Raw genomic sequence first — 24690 nt, forward strand, 5'->3', positions numbered from 1 at the left:
TTCAGTGGTTGTTAGTGTATTCACTAACTTGTGCAGCCATCATCTAATTTAAAAAAATTTTTGTTACCCAAGGAGAAACTCCATACCCTTTAGCTATCATTCCCACCAACCCTTTCTCCCTGTCTCTCCCAAATCTATGCAACCCCTCATCTCCTTTCTGCCTGGATAGCTTTGCATATTATGGATATTTCATGTAAATGGAATCCTATAATGCATCGTCTTTGAGACTGGTTTCTTTCACTTAGCATAATGTTTCCAACGTTCATGTTGTGGCACGTGTCAGTGCTTCATTCCTTCTTATAACTGAAGAATACTCCATTGTCTGGGTGTAAGTTTTAGTCCATTTGTAAGTTTCTACTTTTTCTGCTGTTTTATCTGTAATATTAACATTTGCATGCAAACTTTTGTGGACATATGTTTTCATTTCTCTTGGGTGTGTGTGTGTGTGTGTGTGTGTGTGTGTGTGTGTGTATGAGTGGAATTCCTGGATCATATGGTAACTCTTATGTTTAACCTTTTAGGGAACTGCCAGACTGTTTTCCAAAGTGGCTGCACTTTTTTTTTCCACCAGCAGTGTATGAGGGTTCCAGTGTCTCCATACCCTTTGTAGCACTTGTTAATAGTGTCTTTTTTTTTTTTTTTAAAAATCATAGCCATCATTGTGGATGTGAAGCAGTATCCTGTTGTAGTTTTGATTTACATTTCCCTGATGGCTAATGATGTCGAGCGGTTTTTCATGGTCTTATTAGCCATTTGTACGTGTTCTTTGGAGAAATGTCTACCTTGCCCATTTAAAAAAAAATGTTTTTTAATGTTTATTTATTTTTGAGAGAGAGAGAGCATGAGCCAGGGAGGGGCAGAGAGATGGAGACACAGAATCTGAAGCAGGCTCCAGGCCCCGAGCTGTCAGCACAGAGCCTGACGCGGAGCCCGAACTCAGGAACCGTGAGATCATGACCTGAGCCGAAGTCAGACACTTAACGGAGCCACCCAGGTGCCCTGATGCCTTGCCCATTTTTAAATTGAGTTGCCTTTTTACTATTGAGTTGAAAGAATTCTTATATATTCTAGATACAAATCTCTTGTAAGATCTGTCATTTACAAATGTTTTCTCCCATTCTGCCAATAGCTTCCACTTTCTCGATAGTGTCCTTGGATGAACAAAAGTCTTAAATTTTGATGAAGTCTGATTATATATATTATTTGTTGCTTAAGCTTTTGGTGTCATATTTAAGAAACTGTTGCCTAATCCAAGGTTATGAAGATTTACACCTGTGTCTCCTTTTAAGAAAGTTTTATAGCTTTGGTTCTTATCTTTAGGCCTTAGGTCCATTTTGAGTTTATTTTGGTTGATGGTGTGAGGTAGATAAGGAGCTAACTTCATTCTTTGGCATATGGATATTCAGTTGTCCCAGCACCATTTGCTGAAAAGACCGTTCTTTCCCCATGGAATGTTTCCGGCCCTCTTATTGAAAAATAATTGTAAATGTGAGGGATTAATTTTTGGACTCTTAACTCTGTTTCCCTGATCTGTATGTTTACCCTTATGTTAGTTCCATGTTGTCAGAGTGGGTAGTGAATTTGCACAATTTACTACCCTAAATATTAAAGTCTAAATTTTAAAGCTCAGGCAGAAATGCTTAATTCGGTCATAAAAGGTGTAACAAAATTAATAAGTGATGGCGACATTATGTGTTCCTTTGGAAAACAAGGGTACTTGGGTCTGTCTGTCTTTTATAGTAACTTCAAAGGAAACAACTAATACGCCTCTGGAGCATGGGATCCTTCCTGCCAAAAACCGGACGGTTGGCCGGAGAGTTTATTTTCTAACGTAAACCTATATGATGCTTCTTTTCTCGTATACATTTTAATAAAATGCATGCTTTCAGTTATTTTAAGCAGTTTAAAAATAGCTAAACTAAGAAAACTCGAGCAAATAATTTAAGCCTAGAACCCTTTAAACTAGTTTGGTTACATGAAAGTATGTCATCGTTTTTAACATGTTGATTATAAAATTGGAAATTTTACCTTATGCAGACCATAACTTTAATAAAAGTATTTTATGACAATGAGTGTGGAGTAGTAATATATAAAGCTGTGTTCTCTCCAGTTTAGTTGTTTTTATGTTCTCAAGGCCAAAGATGTTTTCACTAAGATAAAGTTGTATTCAGAATACTATTTTCTACAATATGCAACTGCTTGTATAAACGCTGAATGTTAATACGTCATTAGATTGGTTAGTTCTTAACTAATGCTTATTAAACTCTTTTGGTCTGGTGGCATATGTGTAATGATGTGCATTTGGATTAGTATTGCAAGGAAAGAGCTCAGGTGCTAATATGTGCAAAATGCTTTCAAGCCCATCACACCTATTTTCTAATGACCCTGGAGTCAATTTGCATTTCTGTCACAAGATGGAATTAAGTTCATTTGGTGAGGTTTGTTGTTAATAAAGCTCACTTTTCAGGGGGAAAATATTTATGACTGTATTTGTGGTTTGATTGTTATGAAGCCAATTTGGACAACTTAAAAAAATATTTTTTAATTTAAGCTTTTTTAGTTCAAGAGAGATTATTTAGTTGGAGATTTGTTAACAAGTTGGTAACAATAAAAATAGGTGATAGTAAACCTTCAATAGGTAGTATTTGTGTGTCAGTACTTAGTATATATTATTTTCTTTACACAGCCTTGTAATGTTGGTGTTATCACTGTTTTTTACAGATTGGGTAATAGGAACAGTTCCAGTAACTTGACCAAAGTTACACATCCAGCTGGCATTAGGTGGAGGATTTGAAATCAAGTGTGTTTTATTCAAAGTGTCTATCTGCCCTTCACTCTCATACTGCCTTCCTTCATGTTTGTATGTGTGTGTATTTATATATGTCTGTATATAAAGCTATTACTACAGAGCAGTAGCGTTTGGCTTAAATAGTGCTTACTGGTGGATGGAAGAGGCAAACAGAATTCAGTGATTGTTAAAATTTATTATTGAATACCCAATTTCAGCAATAATTTAGGAGGCTCAGTTTCTTTTTTTTATATTAAAAATTGTTTTTAAATGTTTATTTATTTTTGAAGGAGAGAGAGACAGAGTGTGAGTGGGGGACAGGGGCAGGGAGGGAGGGAGACACAGAATCTGAAGCAAGCTCCAGGCTCTGAGCCGTCAGCACAGAGCCCAACGTGAGGCTCGAACCCACAAACCGCGAGATCATGACCTGAGCTGAAGTTGGACGCTCAACCAACTGAGCCACTCAGGAGCCCCAAGGGGGCTCAGTTTCTTAGTTAACTCATGGCAGAAACCATGCAGACAGCCTCCAAACCCTCTTCCATTGGTTTTCTACCTAAATGTTATTTTTCTTTCAACTTTGTTTAAATGAGGAAAAGGAATCATACATAATACATAAGCTATTATTTTTACTTTTGTCCATGTTTACTTTCCTCGTGCCTTCATTCATTCAAAAACATTTATTGACCAGCCACGATAAGCTAGGAACCTTGGTAGCTGTTAGAGATAAGCAGTGAAAGCCTCTGGCTATTTAGAGTCCAGTCCTGGAGGGAAGACAAACAGAAACAGATCATTACTGTTGATTGTGAAAAGATGCACAACTGAAGGTACAAAATATTTTGGAAGCACTAAGGGAAGAAGATAGTGGGGGAATTTTTGGTAGATGAGTGAGCTACATGCTATGAAAGCATTGTTTATTTTTTTAAACGTTTATTCATGTTAGAGTGCTAGGGGCAGGGGCGGGGGGGGCGGGTGGTGGCAGAGAGAGAGGAAGACACAGAATTCGAAGCAGGCTCCAGGCCCTGAGCTGTCAGCACAGAGCCTGACGTGGGGCTCGAACCCATGAACCACGAGATCATGACCTGAGCTGAAGTCAGCCGCTCAACCGACTGAGCCACCCAGGCATCCCTATGAAAGCATTATTTATAATAATAAACCATAATAATGGTGTATAACCAAAGTTCTGTGAAAGCTTGGTTGAAGACATAAGTCAACATATTTCATCTCCAATCCTATGCATTTCCTTCCCTCCCATCTTGTTCTGAAGCAAATTCCACACGCCATTCCATTCATAGGTATTTCAGTATATGTATGTGAAAGACAAGGGTTTTTTAAGCAAATGAAACAATGTCATGATCACATCTTTAAAAAATAATTTGAGGTGAACTCAGTTTGAAGGATGAACGGGTGACCAAGGAGGGAGGGATGTCACAGAGGAGGGAGGAGGGCATATTTAAAGGCAAGGAGATGTGAAAGATCTTGGAGTGTTCAGAGACTCTTTGGAGTGCAAATGACAACTTTGGCAAAGAGAGTGTAGGAAATGGTGAGAAATAAGATTGGCAAAATAGGCAGGGCCCAAAATAAAGGCCTTTGAATGCACTAAGAAGCCTACTTTACCTTTTTGATGTGGGGAGCTGTTAAAAGGTTGTAAGCAGATTAATAACAACGTGGTTAGGTGGATTGTTTAGAAAGATCATCCTCTTGGCATTGTTGAGAGCAAGCAGACAGGAGTAAAATCAGAAACAAAAACTGCACCACGGGAGATTATAGTAGTTCAGGTAAGAAACCAGTGACAATACTTTGAAATAAGGTTCTCTCAGTAGATTTTGGCAGAAACTGGTTCATGACATATTTAGGGAGTAGAATTTGGATTAAATTTAGGCCTGAGGAAGAGGGAGTGTTCGAAGCTCCCTCTCTGGTTTCTGGCTTGTGCAGCTAGGCAGATTGCAAAACAATTACCAGAGGAGGAGCATGTGTGGACATGTTGGAGATCTGTCCAGCTGCTACATATCGATGTCCCCTTGGTGCCCCTGGCCTCCTAGTTTAGGTGTTTTGACCAGTTGGTCTGATGTTAGCTCCTACTTAAGTACAACTTTTGGTCGTGGTAGACTTCCAGTAAAAAGTAATTACGGGGATGAATGAAGAAATAAATCCAAACTTCCGTAAGGCACAAACTCTGAGAATTAGTGCAATCTATGGTTTATTTACTGATTCTCAGGGCTATTAGCATAGGAGACGGTAAAATAGTCGTTTATTCCTTTGTTCTGTGGGCTGATGGTTGGATGTTTATGTATCTTACCATTATTTTTATATATGCACTCTGTCATTTTTTTGTTTCTCAAACCATTTGGTAAGCCACAGAATAAAATTTTAGAATTTTAAAAATACATACCCTCCTGGGAATGTTTCTGAAATGTGAGAAAAGTTTTATTTAAAGAAGACATATTGAGGGGTGCCTGGGTGGCTCAGTCGGTTAAGCGGCCGACTTCGGCTCAGGTCGTGATCTCACGGTCCGTGAGTTCGAGCCCCGCGTCGGGCTCTGTGCTGACAGCTCAGAGCCTGGAGCCTGTTTCAGATTCTGTGTCTCCCTCTCTCTGACCCTCCCCCATTCATGCTCTGTCTCTCTCTGTCTCAAAAATAAATAAACGTTAAAAAAAAAAATTAAAAAAAAATGTTTCTTAAAAAAAAAAGACATATTGAATAAGCTTTAAGCTTGTTTTGATAAAATTAAAAAAAGATTGCTATTAATCCATCTAAAACTATAGTCTTTACTGTGGGTACTCTGAAACTTAGAAATCACCAAGATTAAGGAATTAGAGAGTTTTCAGTTCATTGTTCAGTCTGGATGTCAGTTAGATTTGTATCAGTTGTAAAGCCCTCAAGTAAGGCAAATATATTGTCTTCCCCTCTCCCCACCAAAAATCACATTGGGTGAAAAGTCTGTATCTTGAAAGCCTTAGAAGCAATTGGAGCTTCAGATTGGCCTCCTGACTCCTTTTTATTGTTTATCTGCTTGCAGCCTAGACAAAATTGTCCAATAGCTTGCCCTTTGAACAGATCTGTGGTTACTTTGTGGGATGATGGGGGTTGGGAAGGGAAGAGAGAGAGGCGGAGAGAGGGAGAGAGAGAACGTGCCTTTCGTTTGAGGCTCTTCGAGAAGCTCTTCAGTGCTTCAGAAGCAGTGGAATCAGTGCCTGCAGCTTAGAGCCAGCCATCCTTCCATACGGACGCCAGCCCTGCTGCTGCTCGCTAGCTGTAGGAATTTGAGCAAATTACGGACTTCTCTTTGGCCTTGGTTTTTTTTATTTGTAAGATGGCAGTCCTACTACCTGACCTGTGGGCTGATCAGAGATCCCATGTACCAGGCACCCAGCATGGAGCCTGCCTGTCAGTAACTCTGGTCATTGTCGTCCACACAGAGTCTCTCCCGTTGGTGGCATCAACCAGGCTGGCAGGACTCACTCAGGACTGGCTTTACTTAAGACCTTCCTGTTGTCTCATCAGGGAATTCCTGGGCAAAGGCAGGCACAGGGTGGGATTGTAATAGTCATTCCTTTCTTTTCCCCCTGAATTTATGGAATTAAGAAGCCAGTTCTTGGTTAACTAGGTTTAGTTAGTGCCATTTTAGTAGTGCACTTTGGCAAATATTTTCCATTAGTTCTATCTCCAACACCATGCTAGAGATCACTGTGACTTAAGACGGGCGCTTGAATGGCTCTGATCCTTTAATTCCCTTTCTACAGATTAAGGCTAATTTCATTAAACCTTTGAACCTGTCCAGGAAAGTTTCAAGAATTAAAAAGGAGATCAGATTATAACTAATTCTCTGAAATCTTTTATAGGCTATGTAACAAAAATAAGATGGGATTTTAACCCCGGAAAGGGTTCCTGAGGAGGAAGCTAAGAAAGGGAGGTCCAAAAGTGAACTTCTAAGTGTATTTACCTACAAGAACATTTGCTTACTCAGCAGAATGCTTCCTGCAAGTTACTTAGTTTTTTAGGGGCTCTGGTTTCCCGTCCGTAAGGTGGACAAAACACCTGTCATCAGGCTGTTGTGATTGATCTCATGATAAAAGAGAGGGACACCACTCACCACAGTGTCTGGGACCTAACAGTTGCTTATGAGCTCAAGTATCCTTTTAAGAGGAACTGCCCATCTGTGATATCTTTACCAATTAAGTAGCTACCCGCCCACACAGGCAGTCTTAGGACTCGTTGAATAGTATCAAGCTTTTATTCTGTAATTTTTTCTTTTGATTGGATTTTGGGTTTAGAGGTTTAACAATTGAAGTGATTAAGTAGTAAGACTGTTGGACTTGTCAGAGTAAGTTAGAACAGGCTTTTGATTCAGAGAACCAAATTCCTTCTTTCTTCCACAGCAATACTGACTGCAGCTCTTCTTAAAAGGCCCGATCTGCCTCCTTGATGTTAATCCTAACATTCACGCCTGGGGATCCTGTTAAAACTTGGGAAAAGATTTGTGTATTCAGACTGTCTGTCCCTTGAAGTAAATTATTTAGGAAGTGAATTTGTCTTTATTTTTCTTTCACATTAACCTGTTCCAAGATTTACAGGTAGCTTCTAGTTCTGGAAGGCTGGGATTTTGTGACTGAATCCTTGTCTTCCCTGTGGGTACTGGTCCATAGGTTTATAGGTTTCAAACTTAATTAGACTGTCTTAGAGACTGATTCTGTCCTCTAGCATGGGATTTCCTTCTGAATTGTTTGTGCCTTCCAAGAAATATATCCTTAAGTTTGACCTACTTCTCCATCCTCTTAGGTTTTTTTTCTTTGAGTCTTCCTTCTCCCAGTGATTTTCCTCTCAAAGCTTTTTCTCGTTCAGCTCCATTCTGAAGTAGTTGCTTTCTAGGCTTAATGTCATGCAGACATTTTTCTGAAAATGTCCTTCTCATTTCCTGAGATTAATCCACTGTTTTCTGGATCCCCATGCCACCTTTGTTCTTGACTTACTCCCTTATTGTAATAGACCACATATTGAAATAACTTCTTAAGGAGTATAGATTGTATACTAAAAAAAGTTTTATTCTACCTTATACTTGATTGATCATTTGGTTAGGTACAGACTTCTAGGTTAAAAAGAATTTTCCCTGAGAACGTGTGATGCCATGTTTCACTGTCACCTAGCATCCAGTGTTACAGTTTAGGAGCCTGATGCCATTTTGACTCTAATTCTTTTGTAGGTGTTTCTTTTTCTTCTGAAAGCTTTAAAGACCTTCTCTTTATCCCTACTGGTATGAAATACCATACAGTTGTGCTTAGTTTGGTGTAGGTCTTTTTCATGCATTATGTTTTCATGCCTGGTGAGCCCTTTGAATCTAAAGATTCATGTTCTTCAGCTCTCTGAAATACTTCTATTTAATATATTGCAAGAAGAATCTCTGAAATTTCAAACACAGAAAGTGTATATCCCAACATCTGTCTGAACCTGTGTGTTCCAATATGGTAGTCATTAGCCACATGTGGCTCATTAAGTTTAATTAAGTGAAAATTAAATAAAATTAAGTATACAGTTCCTAAGTTGCACCAACCACATTTCAAGTGTTCAATAATCACATGTGGCTAGTGCACATATAGATGTAGAACATTTCCATCATCGCAGAACGTTTTATTGGTTAGCACTGGTCTGTATAGGCTGAATGAAATTGCAAAAAACATGTTCTCTTTTTTAAAAGTCAAAGAAGTGATGCAGAAGTTCAAAGAATATATTACAAGACAGTATGAGGCAGATAGAAAGTAAACTAATCAGAAAGAAGTTAAAGAGAAAAATAAAAATATGATCAAGATAAAAGCCACCATAGAAGCAACTATAAGAATAAATATATCTCAGTAAATAAGCATGGGCAGAGGACCCAGCTTTAGGAAATCACAATAATGAAATGGTTAAGGAAAAAAAGGATACAAAAATGTGGAGAAGATGGCTAGATACGGGAGACAGGTAAAGGAGCCAAACAAGTGAAATTCTGAAAGAAGGGAACAACCAGTGAAATACAAAAATATTTACAATGGAAGAAATTTTCCTAACATAAAGATTAGAATCTTTTAGCGAATTTTCCTAAAATAAAGATCAGATCTTTCTTGTTTCAAGAAATTAACAGAATGATAAAACTAGCAAGTCATAGTAGTGACGTTTAGTGAACTTTAAGGATAAAGAGTATAATGACATCCACACAGAAGTACTCAGTGTGTGACGACAGTGGAACAACTCTACAAAGTTCTGAGAAAATGTAACTTAAGAATTTTATAGCCAGCCAATTTGTTCTTCAAGTAAAGGCCACGGACTGACATTTTCATGTATTCAAGAACTCAGGAACTGTAGTATCCATTAGCCCTTCTTGACAGCCCACCCTATTTGGTAATGAATCTAGCAAACTGAAGGGTCAGTCACTAGAACCGTAGAATGGAGAAACTGATAAAAGGATTGGTAGTGAGTATTGGCATTCACTTAGTACCAAACTATAAAATATTTGGGAAGTGGAGGTATGTCAGTGTGTTAATTTCCACATCTTTCATAGTAGGATGACAGCAGATACTGGCTTTAAAATTGATTCATGTATTATAAGCAAAATATGACTCTAAATGTTTTTGTAGTACATTATCTTTAGAAGGTTAAGAACTCGTATAATGACGAAACATTTACTCGAAGATCAGCATTCATATATTTAAGAAATGAATGTTGTATCTGTACTGTATGTCAGACTGTATTGTAGGCACTTGGGATACATCAGTGAACGAAACAGATGTCCGTGCCTTCCCCTCCTGGAGATTATATTCTAGCAGAGGTACACTGACATAAATAAGTGATATGGTATAAGTGATACCTTGTTGGGAGGAGAAAAGAGTATAAGGAGGATTTGGGGTTGCAAATGTGGCCAGGGTTTGCTAAGAAGGTGACATTTGAGCAGAGACTTGACACGTACAAATCTGAGTTTGGGAGATCGGACTAGAGTGGAGATGCAAAATTGGGAGTTGTTGGCATATAGGTGAAATTTAAGCTATAAAACAGTGACCTTGCCAAAGGAGTGATTGTAAATAAACCAAGACCCAAGACTGAGTCCTGAGGTTTACGACATTAAGAGGCCAAGAGGAAGCCCCTGAAAAGGATTGAGGAGGTATGGCCAAGTGAAGGAGGAGGAAACCAGAGAGCTTGTGTCCTAGAAGCCAAGTGAGGAAAGTGAAGTAGAGTCAAATGAATGCAGAGAACGGGTGACCTTGATGAACACTTCTGGTCAAGTCATGGTCCCGACTGAAGTGAGTTTAGAGGATATGGAATAACAAGAATTGGAGAAATAAGAAGATCAACTGAGAGCAAGAATGGGAAGGTGAAATTAGAGATTTGAGGAGACAGACTTAGAAAACAGGAGGGAAGGTAGCAGGAGAGGTTCGCTTCAGGTTCAGGGTCATGAATTTAAAGTGAAACCAGCGTGCGTGCATGCATGGGAGAGTGCATGTGTGTTTCCGGTCAGATTTAGCTGCATAGGTGCTGGTGGAGAGGCGTAGAGGAAAATTGCAATTAGGCTAGATTGTGGTTCTGCCAAGCCACTATGATGAAATGAAAGGAAGGGGTAGGGCAAGGGATGGGAGAGCAAGGGAATGGATAGACCATGGAATTAGATTTGTCTTGGTGTTGATTTCAAGTAAATTGTAATAATTTTTATTTAAAAATGCTATGTTAAAAGGGCGCCTGGGTGGCTCAGTCCCTTGAACCTCCGACTCTTGATTTCGACTGAGGTCATGATCCCAGGGTCGTGAGATTGAGCCCCTTGTGGGGGTCTGCTCTGAGCATGGAGCCTGCTGGGGATATTCTCTCTCTCTCTCTCTCTCTCTCTCTCTCTCTCTCCCCCCCTCTCCCCCCCCCCGCCCCTCTCCTCCACTTGGTCGTGTGTGCGCTCTCTCCAAAATTTAATAAAAAAGGGCATATTACAGTGTCCAATTTTCATTAAAATATCCGTTCGCTCTTCCTTTTATTTATAAATATGCATAGGGAAATGTGTAAAGAATAATCTGTAAATTGATAATTCTAGGTGGTAGGATTTTTTTTTTTTAAGTAGGCTCACACCCAGCTCAGAGCCCAACCTTACTACCCTGAGATGAAGACCTGAGCTGAGATCAAGAGTAGGGCACTTAACTGACGTGATCCACCCAGGTGCCCCACTAGGTGGTGGGATTTGGTCACATTTTTATTTCCTTTTAAGGTTGTATTTTTAAGTAATCTCTACACCCAGCGTGGGGCTTGAACTCAGATCCCCAAGATCAAGAGTCACATGCTCTTCCAACTGAGCCAGCTAGATGCCCCTATTTCCTTTTGTATTTTAAAAATACTTTTCTTAAATAGTAAGCTGTATAATTTCTACAAGAAATTATATATATAGCAAAGAACAAGAAGCATAAAGGAATGGAAATAGAAAAATAACGTATTGTCTAAGTTCAGGGCACTTGAGGTTGTCTCGGGGCTCCTGGGGGAGATGAGACTGAAGGCAGAAGGCACTCTGCTTTGCTCAGAGGTCAGTGGCTAGACTGTGCAGTTTGTAAGTTATTTGGTAGGAAATGGGGTACCATTGTAGGCTAGAGAGTAAGGGGACTGGATCTTCATTTTAGGGAAGCTGACTAAGGGCTGTGTCTAGGGGGTTTTGGTAGGAAACATAGGAAGAGAGAGATCAAATGGTGAAGAGATCTTTTTTTCTTATGTTCATTTGTACAAAATGCAATTCCGCTGCAATCCAGTATCACAAGTTTTTCTATTTTGGCAAATATTGTAGTGAAATTTGTCTAGAAACTTAGGTGAGAATGACAAAGCAATATTACCTATTTCGTAAGGTTTTTGTGAGGAGTAAATGGGACATTTTAAGGGCTTATCATCATGCTCGCCATGAGGTCCAGGGTCCATAAATGTTCCCGTTCTCCGTCACAACCACCGTCCTTCCTTGCTATGTAGATTGTTTATTAGTTTAGTTTGGGGGATTTTTTTTTAATTAGATGAACATTCGTTTAACAGTTGACTTGAAGTAGTGTACTCCCCCGCCCACCCCAGTAATTTTTCTTTTCCAGAAAGTACTGGGTTTCTGAAATCTTAACGAACTGTGTTTTTAGACACCATACTATGTATTAACATTGCACATAAACATCCTCGATTTTCGGTCTCTGAGAGATTTTACTGACGCTCCTTTGAGGCAGTATAAAATACTGCCTACATTTTGCTATAGTTTTGTTGTTACTAATGAGATTGTCGATAAGTCACATGTTTCTCAGTTTTGAAGTTTAAAATGTCGGATGAGATGTAAAGATTATTCTTATGTAAGGCTTGAGGAAACTGTGATGCCAATTTTGCTTTAACAAAACTAGAAAAACTGCCAAGAAAATTTACTAACACAGTGATGGGAACTGGTTGGTGGGACTATTGGCGTTTCGTTTTGTTGTAATTCTAAATTTTATACAGTAAACATACATGTCTTAAAAGAATCAGAAGATGAAAATGAAGGTCTGGGTTCTAAAGATAGGCGCCTCTTCTCTCATCGCTCACTCATTAGTTCAGTGACTTTGGGCAAGTCACGTGCCATCTCCGAGTCTTTTTTTCTCTATCTGGAAAAGGTAAGAATCAAAATAACAGTATATACAAATGATGAGGAAATAGCAAAATGTCATGCCAATGGTAGTTATTATTAGAAGTAGTCTTAATTTCCAGAAATTACGCTCTTCTCTTTTGGCCTAGTACCAAAGCTCTAGTCCTTCATTACCACATTAGAAGAAGGCACTTAGGCAGAAATCATACGTATGATGACTCAGTTTTATCAAAGGCACCTTTGTCTGGTTTTAGAAATGCATTTTTAATGGTAGCTCTAAAATCACAGGGAAAGTTTGAGTAGTTAACAGAACCATCGAGGTGGGCCTTTTTTTTTTTTTTTTTTTTTTTAACAAATCACTTCTGTAATATTTCATATTCAGAATAATTTCCTAAGTTCAGTTAGTGGGATAGATTCTCAAGGTGAAAATCTGAAGGTGAATTCTGCTTTTGTTTGATAATAGAATAGCTTTGCTTGGCTCAGGTGAGCCTGTATATTTCAAATGTGTTTTCCCACACATTTATGAAAGCAAACAGAAAGGTCTTTTACTCCGGATTATAGGTAAATTAAATACATGACATTTTGCAAGTTCCAAAATGATTAGATTTCTCAGTCATCAAACATCTTATCTTGTGAATACCAACAAGCTAACCTGTACAAAACAGCTAGCCTGACCTTGTTTTTTGTAAACACAAGGACATTTGATTTTCCAGTACCTGTTAAAATCAGTTTTGACACACGAAGGGCAAGCTTCGTTAACAGCATCAAAGGGTTCAGAGATGATTTCTCTGAAGATGTAACAGATTTACTCAGGGCTCTCCTATGAGTTTGGTGAGATCTTCATCCTTCTAATGCTACCTCAGTTTGAAATTCCAAAGCTCCCTTTAAGAAAATAGCCTTGGCTCAGTCAGCTGGGTATGTCATAAAAATATTTAGCTTTGAAAAAGGGTAAATACATATCAGGCCAGAAATAAGGACTTAATGCCAAATCTTTCTCCCTACAAACCATTTTTATAAAGCATAGTCAAGATACTGGAATTTAGGTAGTTATGTGCAGAGTTCGGGGAACCTTTCTTTGTTTTTGTGGTTTTGGTTTTGGGGTTTTTTTGTTGCTGTTTTTTGTTTTTGTTTTTGTTGTTGTTTTTAGAGAGTGGTGGGCAGAGAGAGAGGATCCTAAGCAGGCCCCATGCCCAGTGCAGAGCCCTGCTCGGGGTTCCATCACAGGACGGTGAGATCATGACCTGAGCCAAAATCAAGAGTCAGATGTTTAACCGACTGAGGCACCCAGGTGCCCCTCTTTATTTTTTTAAACCACGAAGAGCTTAACCAGCTGATCTCTTTGAACCTTCATATTGTGAAGCTTGTCCCGCATCAGCTCATTTTCTCAAACTTACTAAGCTCTTCGCCCAGTCTGCCATCTTCTCACTGATAACTGCAGCCCTTGCCTGCAGTTGCAAATCCACAGGTGGAGCCATCAGCCTTGAGCCCCTCCAGCTTCCGACACTACAACCTTCCCTCTTAACGTACCTTCCCCCAAACGTACTGTTTGCATCCATGTTTACCACCTCGAGTTTCAAGAGGATAACACATTGCTCCCCCAGTCTAAGGGAAATTTCTTCATCTTTGCCTCCAGTTTCATCTTCCCTTTTTCCTCTAAGATCTTGATCCAGAAGTTTTACCATGTCCTCTGGCTTCAGCTTCTTGTTGTACTTGCTCCCACAGACTGAATATGCTCGGGTATTTTTATTAATTAAACAGAAAAGTCCTTGACCCTGCAACCCATCCTAGTTAGTGCCCCTTTGTTCTCCGTTTTAGAATGAGACGTCTTGAAGAAATGCACACCTTCCACTTTAATCTGACCCCATCTAGCCTTCACTACACTGTTTTTCACCAGGAGCAGGAGTGACTTCCAGGTTGCTGTGGTCACTGCAGACCTTCCTCCTTCAGTCGTGCGCACGCTGCGTTATTGCCATGGGCCTCACTAGGCTTCTTGGAATTTATAACTCCCTACTTCCTTGGTGATCTTCCACCAACCTCTCCGGCTTTCCCTTCTCAGATTCCTTTGTGAACTCTTCTGGTCCCTCCCTTAAACCGTGATGTTCCTCAGGATATCCTTGGCCCTCTCCGCTCACACTGCAGGTCCTCAGCGTGTGATCTCAGGGCTAGTTGACACGGACTTGGTGGCTCCAAATCTGTGTCAGCCTTCAGCCTTTCAGACTCCCAATATTCAGCAACTGACCTCACACATCTCGTCGACTGAATCATTGGTTCATCAGTATTCTGAGCATCCACCATCGCCAGACTCGGTCCTGAAAGACTGAATAATGAAATGGCAGGTTCTGCTCTGTCAGTCGGAGGAACGGGGGAAGATCCCTGATAGTGAATACAGTGAACTGCATACTCTGCGAGAAACAAGCAAAGGGTGCTGGGAATGTAAAAGGATAGGGGCAGACACCAGCTCTGAGAGCTTTTAGGGATGTTACCTCTCGGACCTTAAATTAATTAATCATGCAGGAAGAGAGGTCCTTCTTGACGTTTCCTCCTCCAGTCACTCAGTCACCTCAATCAGAAACCCCATAGTTATCCTTGGCTCCTCTGTCATGTTCAGTTTTGGGTCTTAAGTTCCGCCGTTTCAGTCCTGAGACGGGGCTCATGTCCAGCCCTCTTCCCCATCTGCTTCTGTCCTGATTCGAGGCCTCGTCATCCTTTGCCTGCCTTATTGCTATAGACTCACAAGTGGTATCCTTGCTTTGTCTTGATCCCTTTGCATCCACTTTTCTAAAGGCCAGCGCGGTGTAGCAAAAATGGTGCTGTGCCCTTGTCGCTGCTCTGCTTAAAAGTCTCTGATCAGAATCTCTAAATCTGCCCACATACCTGGCTTCACCCCTAGATTCTGATTCTGTAGTGCCGCTGGGCTGGGGCCTGTGTTTTTAAGTTCCCTAAGAGATACTGACATCTGACTCGATTGAGAAACCTCTGGCCTACCACTGTCAAGTCTCTGAGCTCCTCTGCCTGGTTGCACAAGGCCCTCCGTGACCCCAGCTTTGGCTTAGCAGACAGCCACATTTCCCACCGTGCCTGCGTGTCTACTTGTCTAGGGAAAATTATCCAGTTTCATATGACTCATGTTAGAGATTGTATTCGTAAAAAAGACTTTTAAAAACGGTAACGTTTTATTTAAGTATCTGCTATTGTTATTTGTAATGCATTCCCTGCGTTTTCAGTGGATGATGCTGGCAAAATAGAACACGATGGTTCCTCTGGAATGACCATGGATGCAGAGTCGGAAATCGATCCTTGTAAAGTGGATGGCACTTGCCCTGAAGTCATCAAGGTGTACATTTTTAAAGCCGACCCTGGAGAGGATGACTTAGGTAAGAGGAAAGTTTCAGCATAACCTGCATCCTGATCAGCCGCTTCAACCCGATGACTTGTGGGTGGTCTGGATTGAGAACCTTTGAAACCTATTCGGAAGATAACTTTTAAGCAAGGATTTCCATGTAGGGGGAGAAAAGTCGGTAAAATGTAGTAAGTCACCCGGATGGAAATGAAGTTTTCAGATAAATTCTTGGAGCTGTCGTCTTCCCTGATAGGTGGCACCGTAGACATTGTGGAGAGTGAACCTGAGAATGACCACGGAGTTGAATTACTTGATCAGAATAGCAGTATTCGTGTGCCAAGGGAAAAGATGGTTTATATGACTGTCAACGACTCTCAGCAAGAAGACGAAGATTTAAGTAAGTAGGTGCCCTTTTTGTGGGAGAAAAATTTTATGTTTCTGTAGCGCCCTCTTTAAATCTGGTCAGAATTTGAAGGAAACGAGTAGCGTTACTGTACAGATTATTATGCTGCCGTATCCCAGGGGCAGTATCCGCGACTCTACGTACGCTTCGAATGTTGCTTTAAAAATGGGTTAGGGTGAAAGCCAAGGAGTGGAGGAGGGTTCATTCAGCAAGTATCTGTTGACTGCTCACGACTGTGTGGAAGCTGTGTTCTAGGTGTGTAACGTTTGGGCCTTTCTACCTGCCTCTTCACCGAATCTGAGTACAGACGTCTCCCCTGCCGTCTCTGTAAACACGGTCACAAAGGTTTATATCACTTCCTATTCAGATGTTGCTGAAATCGCTGATGAAGTTTATATGGAAGTGATCGTGGGAGAGGAGGACGCTGCTGCCGCGGCGGCCGCCGCCGTGCACGAGCAGCAGATGGACGACAACGAAATCAAGACCTTCATGCCAATAGCGTGGGCGGCAGCTTACGGTAAGTCGCTCAGCAGCTCCTTGGACGCCGTTGGCTCGTGAACATGACTCCATGCCTGGAAACGGTGCCTGTTGTCCTAGGGTTCCGAAATACGAAATACCAGTGCCCTGTAAGGGTTATTTGATTTGAACACAAGTAGAGGAAGATTATAAAGTCTACTTTTTGTCTTTATTTCTAACAGGAATTTCCTTCATGTGTTTATTACGTAGAAGGGAGTACTGCAAGAAGTGCACAGGCTTTCCAGCCGACACTTTTCCTCTTGATTGTATCTGGCCCATGACTTTGCAATTTGGGGAGACGACAGGGGCGTCCATGGGGCACAATGCTGACCTGTGTTTTTTAGATCTGGAAGCTAGGCATTTCCTACCGTCTCACTATAATGAACGTGGTCATACAACCCATTACCTAGAATGGGGACTCTCTGTCATTCATGAGTATCATGGCTTACTTTTCATTGTTATAGTTAATAAAGAATCCCTAATTTTTTTATAATTTATAATACTGTATAATTTTGTTTTTTAATGCGCATTGTTAGGTAATAATTCTGATGGAATTGAAACCCGGAATGGCACTGCAAGTGCCCTCTTGCACATAGATGAGTCTGCTGGGCTCGGCAGACTGGCTAAACAAAAACCAAAGAAAAGGAGAAGACCTGATTCCAGGCAGTACCAAACAGGTGAGGGCACATGAGTTCCACAGCGCAGCGTGCTTTGCGAGCTCTCAGATGAAACCCTAGCGTGTGTCCACGGAGGTGTTGTGATGGCATTCTAGCTGCTAGACCACATTGTAGCTTCTGTGTACTGAATTTGAAAATATAATTTTAAGAATTCAGTGATATTCATGAATGATTTCCTGGGATAAAAAGAAACAAGGAATGGATCGAACACGGATGGGAAAAAAATTCAAAACGTGGGTGATTTTTATGTGGAAATGAGAAGAAATCCCTCAAATATGTCGCAGGCATTAACTCTTTTAAAAACTCAATGACTACAAAGAATCTGATTCCGTTAGCATAAAGTAGGCATACTTTATAGAGCAGGAGGACGGGTACTCGAGTTCATGTGACCTATTCCTGTCTATTTGTGTATGGCAATTTGCATATGAAATTTCTCATAGGTGGGTTTAAGCTCTACTGTAAGTTGACACAAAATTACGTTTTTTGGAATCGGCAAAGCAGGAATTGTGATTACGACACTTTATTTTTCAAAATAATTTTCTTCCGAGTGATATAGCTTCAATCGTTAGTTGGTAGGAGTCACATATTTATTGATTGATTTTTCAAACTGGAGGGACTGAGGTTGGTACAGTCAGCCTGAATGAAGTTTTCAGACCAGGGTTCTCTTTATGACCAGGTTGCTCTCTCTCTTACATTGAAAACTGGCAGAAGGAATGTTAAGTAGCAAATAGCTTAACGTAGGAACACTTGCTTAATGATGTTCAGAACGCACACTTTGAATGCTTGAAGAAACCAAAACAGAACTTGGTTTGATCACTCATGTTCCTTTCTTTTCCTTTCTTAGCAATAATTATTGGCCCTGATGGACATCCCTTGACTGTCTATCCCTGCATGATTTGCGGGAAAAAATTTAAGTCCAGAGGTTTTTTGAAAAGGCACATGAAAAACCATCCCGAACACCTTACCAAGAAGAAGTACCGCTGTACTGACTGTGATTACACTACCAACAAGAAGATAAGTTTACACAACCACCTAGAGAGCCACAAGCTGACCAGCAAGGCCGAGAAGGCCATCGAATGCGATGAGTGTGGGAAGCATTTCTCTCACGCTGGGGCTTTGTTTACTCACAAAATGGTGCATAAGGAGAAAGGAGCCAACAAAATGCACAAGTGTAAATTCTGTGAATACGAGACAGCTGAACAAGGCTTATTGAATCGCCACCTTTTGGCGGTCCACAGCAAGAACTTTCCTCATATTTGTGTGGAGTGCGGTAAAGGTTTTCGTCACCCGTCAGAGCTCAAGAAGCACATGCGAATCCATACTGGGGAGAAGCCGTACCAGTGCCAGTACTGCGAGTATAGGTCTGCAGACTCTTCTAACTTGAAAACGCATGTAAAAACTAAGCATAGTAAAGAGATGCCATTCAAGTGTGACATCTGTCTTCTGACTTTCTCAGATACCAAAGAGGTGCAGCAACATGCTCTTATCCACCAAGAAAGCAAAACACACCAGTGTTTGCACTGTGACCACAAGAGTTCGAACTCGAGCGACTTGAAACGACACATAATTTCAGTCCATACGAAGGACTACCCCCACAAGTGTGACATGTGTGATAAAGGCTTTCACAGGCCTTCTGAACTCAAGAAACACGTGGCTGCCCACAAGGGTAAAAAAATGCACCAGTGTAGACATTGTGACTTTAAGATTGCAGATCCGTTTGTTCTAAGTCGCCATATTCTCTCAGTTCACACAAAAGATCTTCCGTTTCGGTGTAAGAGATGTAGAAAGGGATTTAGGCAACAGAACGAGCTTAAAAAGCATATGAAGACACACAGTGGCAGGAAAGTGTACCAGTGTGAGTACTGTGAGTATAGCACTACAGACGCCTCGGGCTTTAAACGGCACGTTATCTCCATTCATACGAAAGACTATCCTCACCGTTGTGAGTACTGCAAGAAGGGGTTCCGACGACCTTCAGAAAAGAACCAGCACATAATGCGACATCATAAGGAGGTTGGCCTGCCCTGATAGTCCTTCTACAGACATTTATGGAGATGTTGGCCTTGAAGCAGAAATCTCATTTTAAAGCCAGTCAGTCTCGTTCACATACAATACTGTATATTGATTTATGCTGTGTACAAATAGAATTATTGCTTCTAGTTGAGTTTTGTTGTTGTTTTTTGTTTTTTGTTTTTTGTTTTGTTTTTTTTTTTTACATTTTGTTTAATAGTGTGTTCTGAATTCTATTCAGTTTGTTTAATAAATGGGGGAAAGCAGCAACAAATAAGTTGCTTTTAATAAAGTAATCCTTGATGCTATACTGGATTTTTCTATCTTACAAGTTTTATATTTATTTAAATATTTACCTTGCTTACCTTGATGGTACTCTTCTAAGACCATTTAACTTAAAGTTAAGGTAACTTTAGATTGGTAACTCTGAAAGTATTCGTGTTGACTCATTTTTTTTTTTCCCCGTGAATTTCTCACAATAAAATTGTCAGAGACATCTACTAACATAAACGGGAGATTTTACAGTCAGGTCTAATTATCCTAACATGGAAGTCCTTGACTTGTCTTGCTTGCTCTTCTCAGACCACATGACAGTGAAAGTTTCCATTTGAGCTTTTGCCACCCGGGCATCGCTGAGGAAAGAACAGTGGCTGGGTTCGTCTTTACTTTTCATTTCGTTGAGCAGACAAGCTGTACTTTTTGCAGGGAGGGGGGGTGGGGGGGGGCTTTCTTTGGTGTATTTACATCTTTTGTCAGCATAGCAGACTTCTAGAAAACTTCCTTGACAACTTTTGCTTGGTCATGTTGTATTTTGATTATTCCGTCTGTGCTGCTTTGTCTCGGAATGGTTGTGTGTTACAAATGAGATTATCGAGGACTGCATTTTGGAATCTCCTTGAGGTAATTCGTGGCTCGTAGGATCTTTTGCGACTTTATATATGTAAATGTACCCTGAATTATATATATGCACATATATAGAGAACATGTATCTGTGTGTATTGCTTATTTTACATATTTATACACACAACCCCAGTAGTAGTTGTTTAAGATCTATAATGAAAAGTATTAAATTTACAATAACACGAAAGATGCAGGGATGCATGAGAGAGCATTTTGTAAATCATGCTCTTCAGAGAGACTACTCAGGTGAAGAATTAGAAGGAAAATAAGGACACTAGTATTTTTAAAGAGTTAAAGGTATTTTCTTTTAAATATCTTTGGTAATTGAAAAATAGACGTTACGATGTTTCTAGATAGAATGTTTTCATACAACTTCAGCTCCATGCCTTTATATTTTTCTGAAAAGCTAATGAGCATCCAGGCAGAACTCCCTCCGTTCTCTCAGAGAAACTCTTGAGGGAACTCTGTGTCTGTCACCCAGTGAAGGGGGATTAAGGAAGCCACAGCTCCGTGTCCCAGAGATGGGGTGCTAATGATGACTTCCGCTTGGCAGGTCCAGCCTGCTCTGTTATGTCTTAGTTACAGTTAGCAAACTTTAAAAACCTGAACACTCAAATTGGCTTTGGTTAGAAGATAAAGGTGTGTTTAAGTGCATGAGGAAAATCTGAGGCCTTATTTGGAACATCCCCAAGTCTTTCACGGTTTTGTTTTTCTTTGAGAGTTGGTATTTTTTAAACAGTTCTGAATCAGTTCAGAAACGCATACACTGAAGTCAGTTACTTAGAATTGGATCATGCGAAGATGGATCTTGGAAAATGGAGAGCAGTTTTTGGGGTCCTTTAGATGGGATGTCAGCATGTGAGTATCCGGCACGTTGTAGGAGATTTAGTAAGGACTTTTCTTCCCACCTGATAGCTGCCTTGCCACTTCATGATGGTGCTCCTTCCCCTTTGTGCTGTTCGGGTTTAACCTTTCATCTTTCTCTTTGCCATTGATACTTGTATTCAAGAATTCTATTTATAGGGTTAGAAATCTAAATATTTGGTGTTTGGCAAGCCTCTGAAGTGCTAGATTGATTTTATCCACTTGGAAATCAAGTGCTTTAGGCTGGTATGAACTCCAGCCTGAATGCCAGTTAAAGCCAAGGCATGGGCCTATCCCAGCGGGAGCTCCTGTGCTCTCTTGGCCCCATAAACATTCTTTTTTTTTTTTTTTTTTTTTTTTAAGCATAACTTACAATTGTGTGATTCATTGCCCTGCAGTACTATTCTTGAAAGCTCTGTCTGTTTTTTTGTGAGAACCTTTAAAATCTCCCTTAATTTCTTTTTCCCAGAAGTCATGTAAAAGAAAACACTTAAGTGAAAGTGGAAAGTTATTAACTTTAAAACATGCTGTAAAATTAGTACAGAAAATATAAAGAATTGGTCATTTAACTATATTTTTTTAAATAAACTGAAAGATAAAGAACACAACACTGTACACACTTTATATTTCTCTTACATAGTCTGGAATCATACACAGCTATTTTCTTTCTAAAGCACAATATTGAAACCTTTAAAAGGTATTTAAGGGTTTGGTCAAGTGAATATGATAAGATGTGTTTGTCTGTATAAAGAGAAAATGAACTTGTAGTCACTGTTATGTACTGACATTAGTTACAACCTAGTTTTAATTCTTAAAACAATTTTGATTAGCAAAGCTAAAAAAAAATGGATGTTTCAGTTAAATGTTTTAAAGAGGTACAGATTTTTACAAGGACATAATATAAGTTATTGTTCTGTAGAAATATCCTATTAAATATTGTATGTCCCTCCCTCTGTACACTTTGTAAAAAAAGTAAAATACATAAAAAGAAAATCATATAGGGATGTGTGACATTATTGTAATTGTGTACTTGAGAATAACGTGCAAAAATAAAAATCAGAATATTTTCCTGTTAATGGATGTTTAGTCTATTTGATACCAGTACTAAGTTAATGCTTTTTCTTAAGGAAAAAAATGTACAGTTTTTGTAAACCTAATAAACATCAAAAGCAGTGGATTATTTTCATTTCCCCATTTCTTAATTCCTTTTACGTAACAGTGGAATGCAAAATGCTTGATTGCTTTGAATTTTGTGACTCAGTGCAAATACTCATACTAGTTGAGCCCTGCGAATTTGCAAGTCATATAGCAGAGAACTTAAGAGGTGATTGGTGAGTCCTTTGATGAGCATGTCCTTGAAGTTCTTTTTTTTTTTTTCTTTTATCTTCATAAGGGATTTGTTTTATTAGCATTCTCCGGTTCCCCTGATGTGAATTTGCCCTGCATAAAGTTGTTTTTGAGAGCACTTAAAGTTCATTGCAGCATCAACCCACAGCACATTTAATCCCTGGGTGTTGTCCTCACCTCCACAGCAGAGAAGCCCTGCTCTCGAGTGACACCTTTGTGCCAAGTTTGGAGTGCTTTAGTTAGTAGACGCTAAGGTACTACAGAACGGCCACTGTCATGTGAAAATCAGATGTTAGGTAAAAGCTACCAGGAGTTCAAAGAGAGTAACAGATGGATTTGAGCCGTCTTTGATTTTTATTTTTTATTTTATTTATTTTAATTTTTTTAATGTTTATTTTTGAGAGAGAGACAGAGCACGAGCAGGGGAGGAGCAGAGAGAGGAGACACAGAATCCGAAGCGGGCTGCAGGCTCCGAGTTGTCAGCACAGAGCCCATGAGCCGTGAGATCGTGACCTGACCTGTAGTCGGACGCTTAACCGACCGACAGCCACCCAGGCGTCGCAAGCCATCTTTCTTTTTAGAGACGAGATCCTTCAGATCTTCAACTATTGTAGGTACAAGTGTTTGCCTAATAGTTGAAATAGTAAATAATTAGAACTTGAGATAAATGGTCAAGAGAACATGGTGTCACTGTCCCGATCCGTAAGTCACGCAAAACCGTGGCGTGTGAAAAACTTAGTTGTAATAGAATGCCTGGTAGACAACATCTTACCAGTCTGATCCCAAGCGGTCGCATAATGTACTGCTCTGTTCTCTGGGAAAAGCGTGACTGGTCAAAATCCTAAAGGGGTGATATTTTAGAGCAGTGGTTTTTGAAGTGTGGTCTGGCAGCACTGACAGCATCATAATCACTTGGGACTTGGTTAAGGATAAAAATTCTCAGCCGCGCACCACACCCACTGAATCGGGAAACGGAGCTCGAGACCCAGTGATCTGTGTCTTACTGTGCCCTCTGAGTGATTCTGATGCACGTTCAAGTTGGGGAAAACATTTTAGAGTACTTGAGCTGGAAGGATTACTGGTGCAACATTTTGTGTGGTAGGCAAGACGATCTCTCTCTCACACAACCCCAGAAATAAGTAGGGAGGGTGAAATGGGACTTCGCTTATACCTTTGGTTTACCTTTTTTTAAAAAGTGTGAGCCCGCCAGACGGCATACCTTTTTCAGTACCCCTGTAAACAGCCTATACTTGTAAATCTTGTACGGCCTCCCCTACGTTACAGTCCTCAAAGGTCCATAGGATTCAGAGGAAGAAGACTCAGCAAGTAAGAGAGAAAAGCTGAAAAGTGTGTGTGTTTAATTGGCCCAACATTACTTAAGCAATTCAAACCTGAAAAACCACTTTGCCACATTCTGCAGCTGTTTTGATGAGGTCAAAATTAAGTTTGCCCTTTTGAATTTTATTTTATCTCGTGTATATATTGTTTGCCTTTTTCATAAAATAATTCTTGGATTTGTTATATATCGTTTCTGTTATTTTTGACATCTTTGCTGTTGTAAATAAATTCCTATTTTGTTTTAAGTTACCCTAGTGGAGTCTTGGCTATAGACAAGGCACACACACACACACACAGATGGGGAGGCTTAAATCACAAAGTTAATAAGTCCCCAACACTTCAGACTGCAAGTGATGTGACCCCTTCCATTCAGCATTTCTAGCATCGATGAGATACCACTATCACATCTGCACCTACCCTGACTTTTAAATCATTTTCTTGATGACCAAGTTTGAGGTCAACCTCAGGAATTATTTTCGTTTATTTTTTTTTTTTCCTATTCCCACGGTCTCTCGTGTTACTTGTATTGCTGATACTGGTGGACACGAAGGATATGGCATTGTGACCTGCTGATACCGTAAAGCCGCTATGATACTTGGCTGCGGAAAACCGGCTTAGGGGTTTTCGGTGGCCTTTATTGTTCCCGTCATGTGAATGACCGCAGAAGTACCTAAACTCATTGATGAAAACAGAATAGCTAACTGCACCCCTGTTATGCTTCTCAAGAGAGGCGAGTTTCTGCTTCTCCTTTATGGTTGTGTTTGGCTTTACGTTCAGAAGCCATTTCCTTTTGTCCGAGCTTCTTTGAGATAAGGAGAGCTGTTGCAGTCGTGTCTTGGGGTTTGGGGGGCTCTGATTACACCCATTCTCCTCTTTGGGTTCGAACCACATTGGGAAGTGACATATAACACCGGTTCAATGTGTGACTTCTAG

General features: G+C 40.2%; 1 protein-coding gene across 5 annotated transcripts in view; it reads left to right on the forward strand.

Moving 5' to 3' along the window:
* ZFX (zinc finger protein X-linked) overlaps positions 1–22252 on the forward strand; it is a 55034-nt gene extending 32782 nt beyond the window's left edge. For 4 of the 5 annotated variants that reach the window (XM_045472958.1, XM_045472957.1, XM_045472959.1 and 1 more), the window contains exons 4-8: positions 15587–15736; positions 15956–16099; positions 16473–16622; positions 17158–17298; positions 18143–22252. In XM_045472958.1, the coding sequence (XP_045328914.1) occupies positions 15587–15736; positions 15956–16099; positions 16473–16622; positions 17158–17298; positions 18143–19326 (1769 nt within the window). In that variant the 3' untranslated portion in view covers positions 19327–22252. The remainder of the gene's footprint in view (positions 1–15586; positions 15737–15955; positions 16100–16472; positions 16623–17157; positions 17299–18142) is intronic. The other variant, XM_045472961.1, reaches the window with a different exon arrangement.
* The last annotated feature ends 2438 nt before the right edge of the window (positions 22253–24690 follow it).

This window comes from Leopardus geoffroyi, chromosome X, assembly GCF_018350155.1.
Source record: "Leopardus geoffroyi isolate Oge1 chromosome X, O.geoffroyi_Oge1_pat1.0, whole genome shotgun sequence".
NCBI classification, from domain to species: domain Eukaryota; kingdom Metazoa; phylum Chordata; class Mammalia; order Carnivora; family Felidae; genus Leopardus; species Leopardus geoffroyi.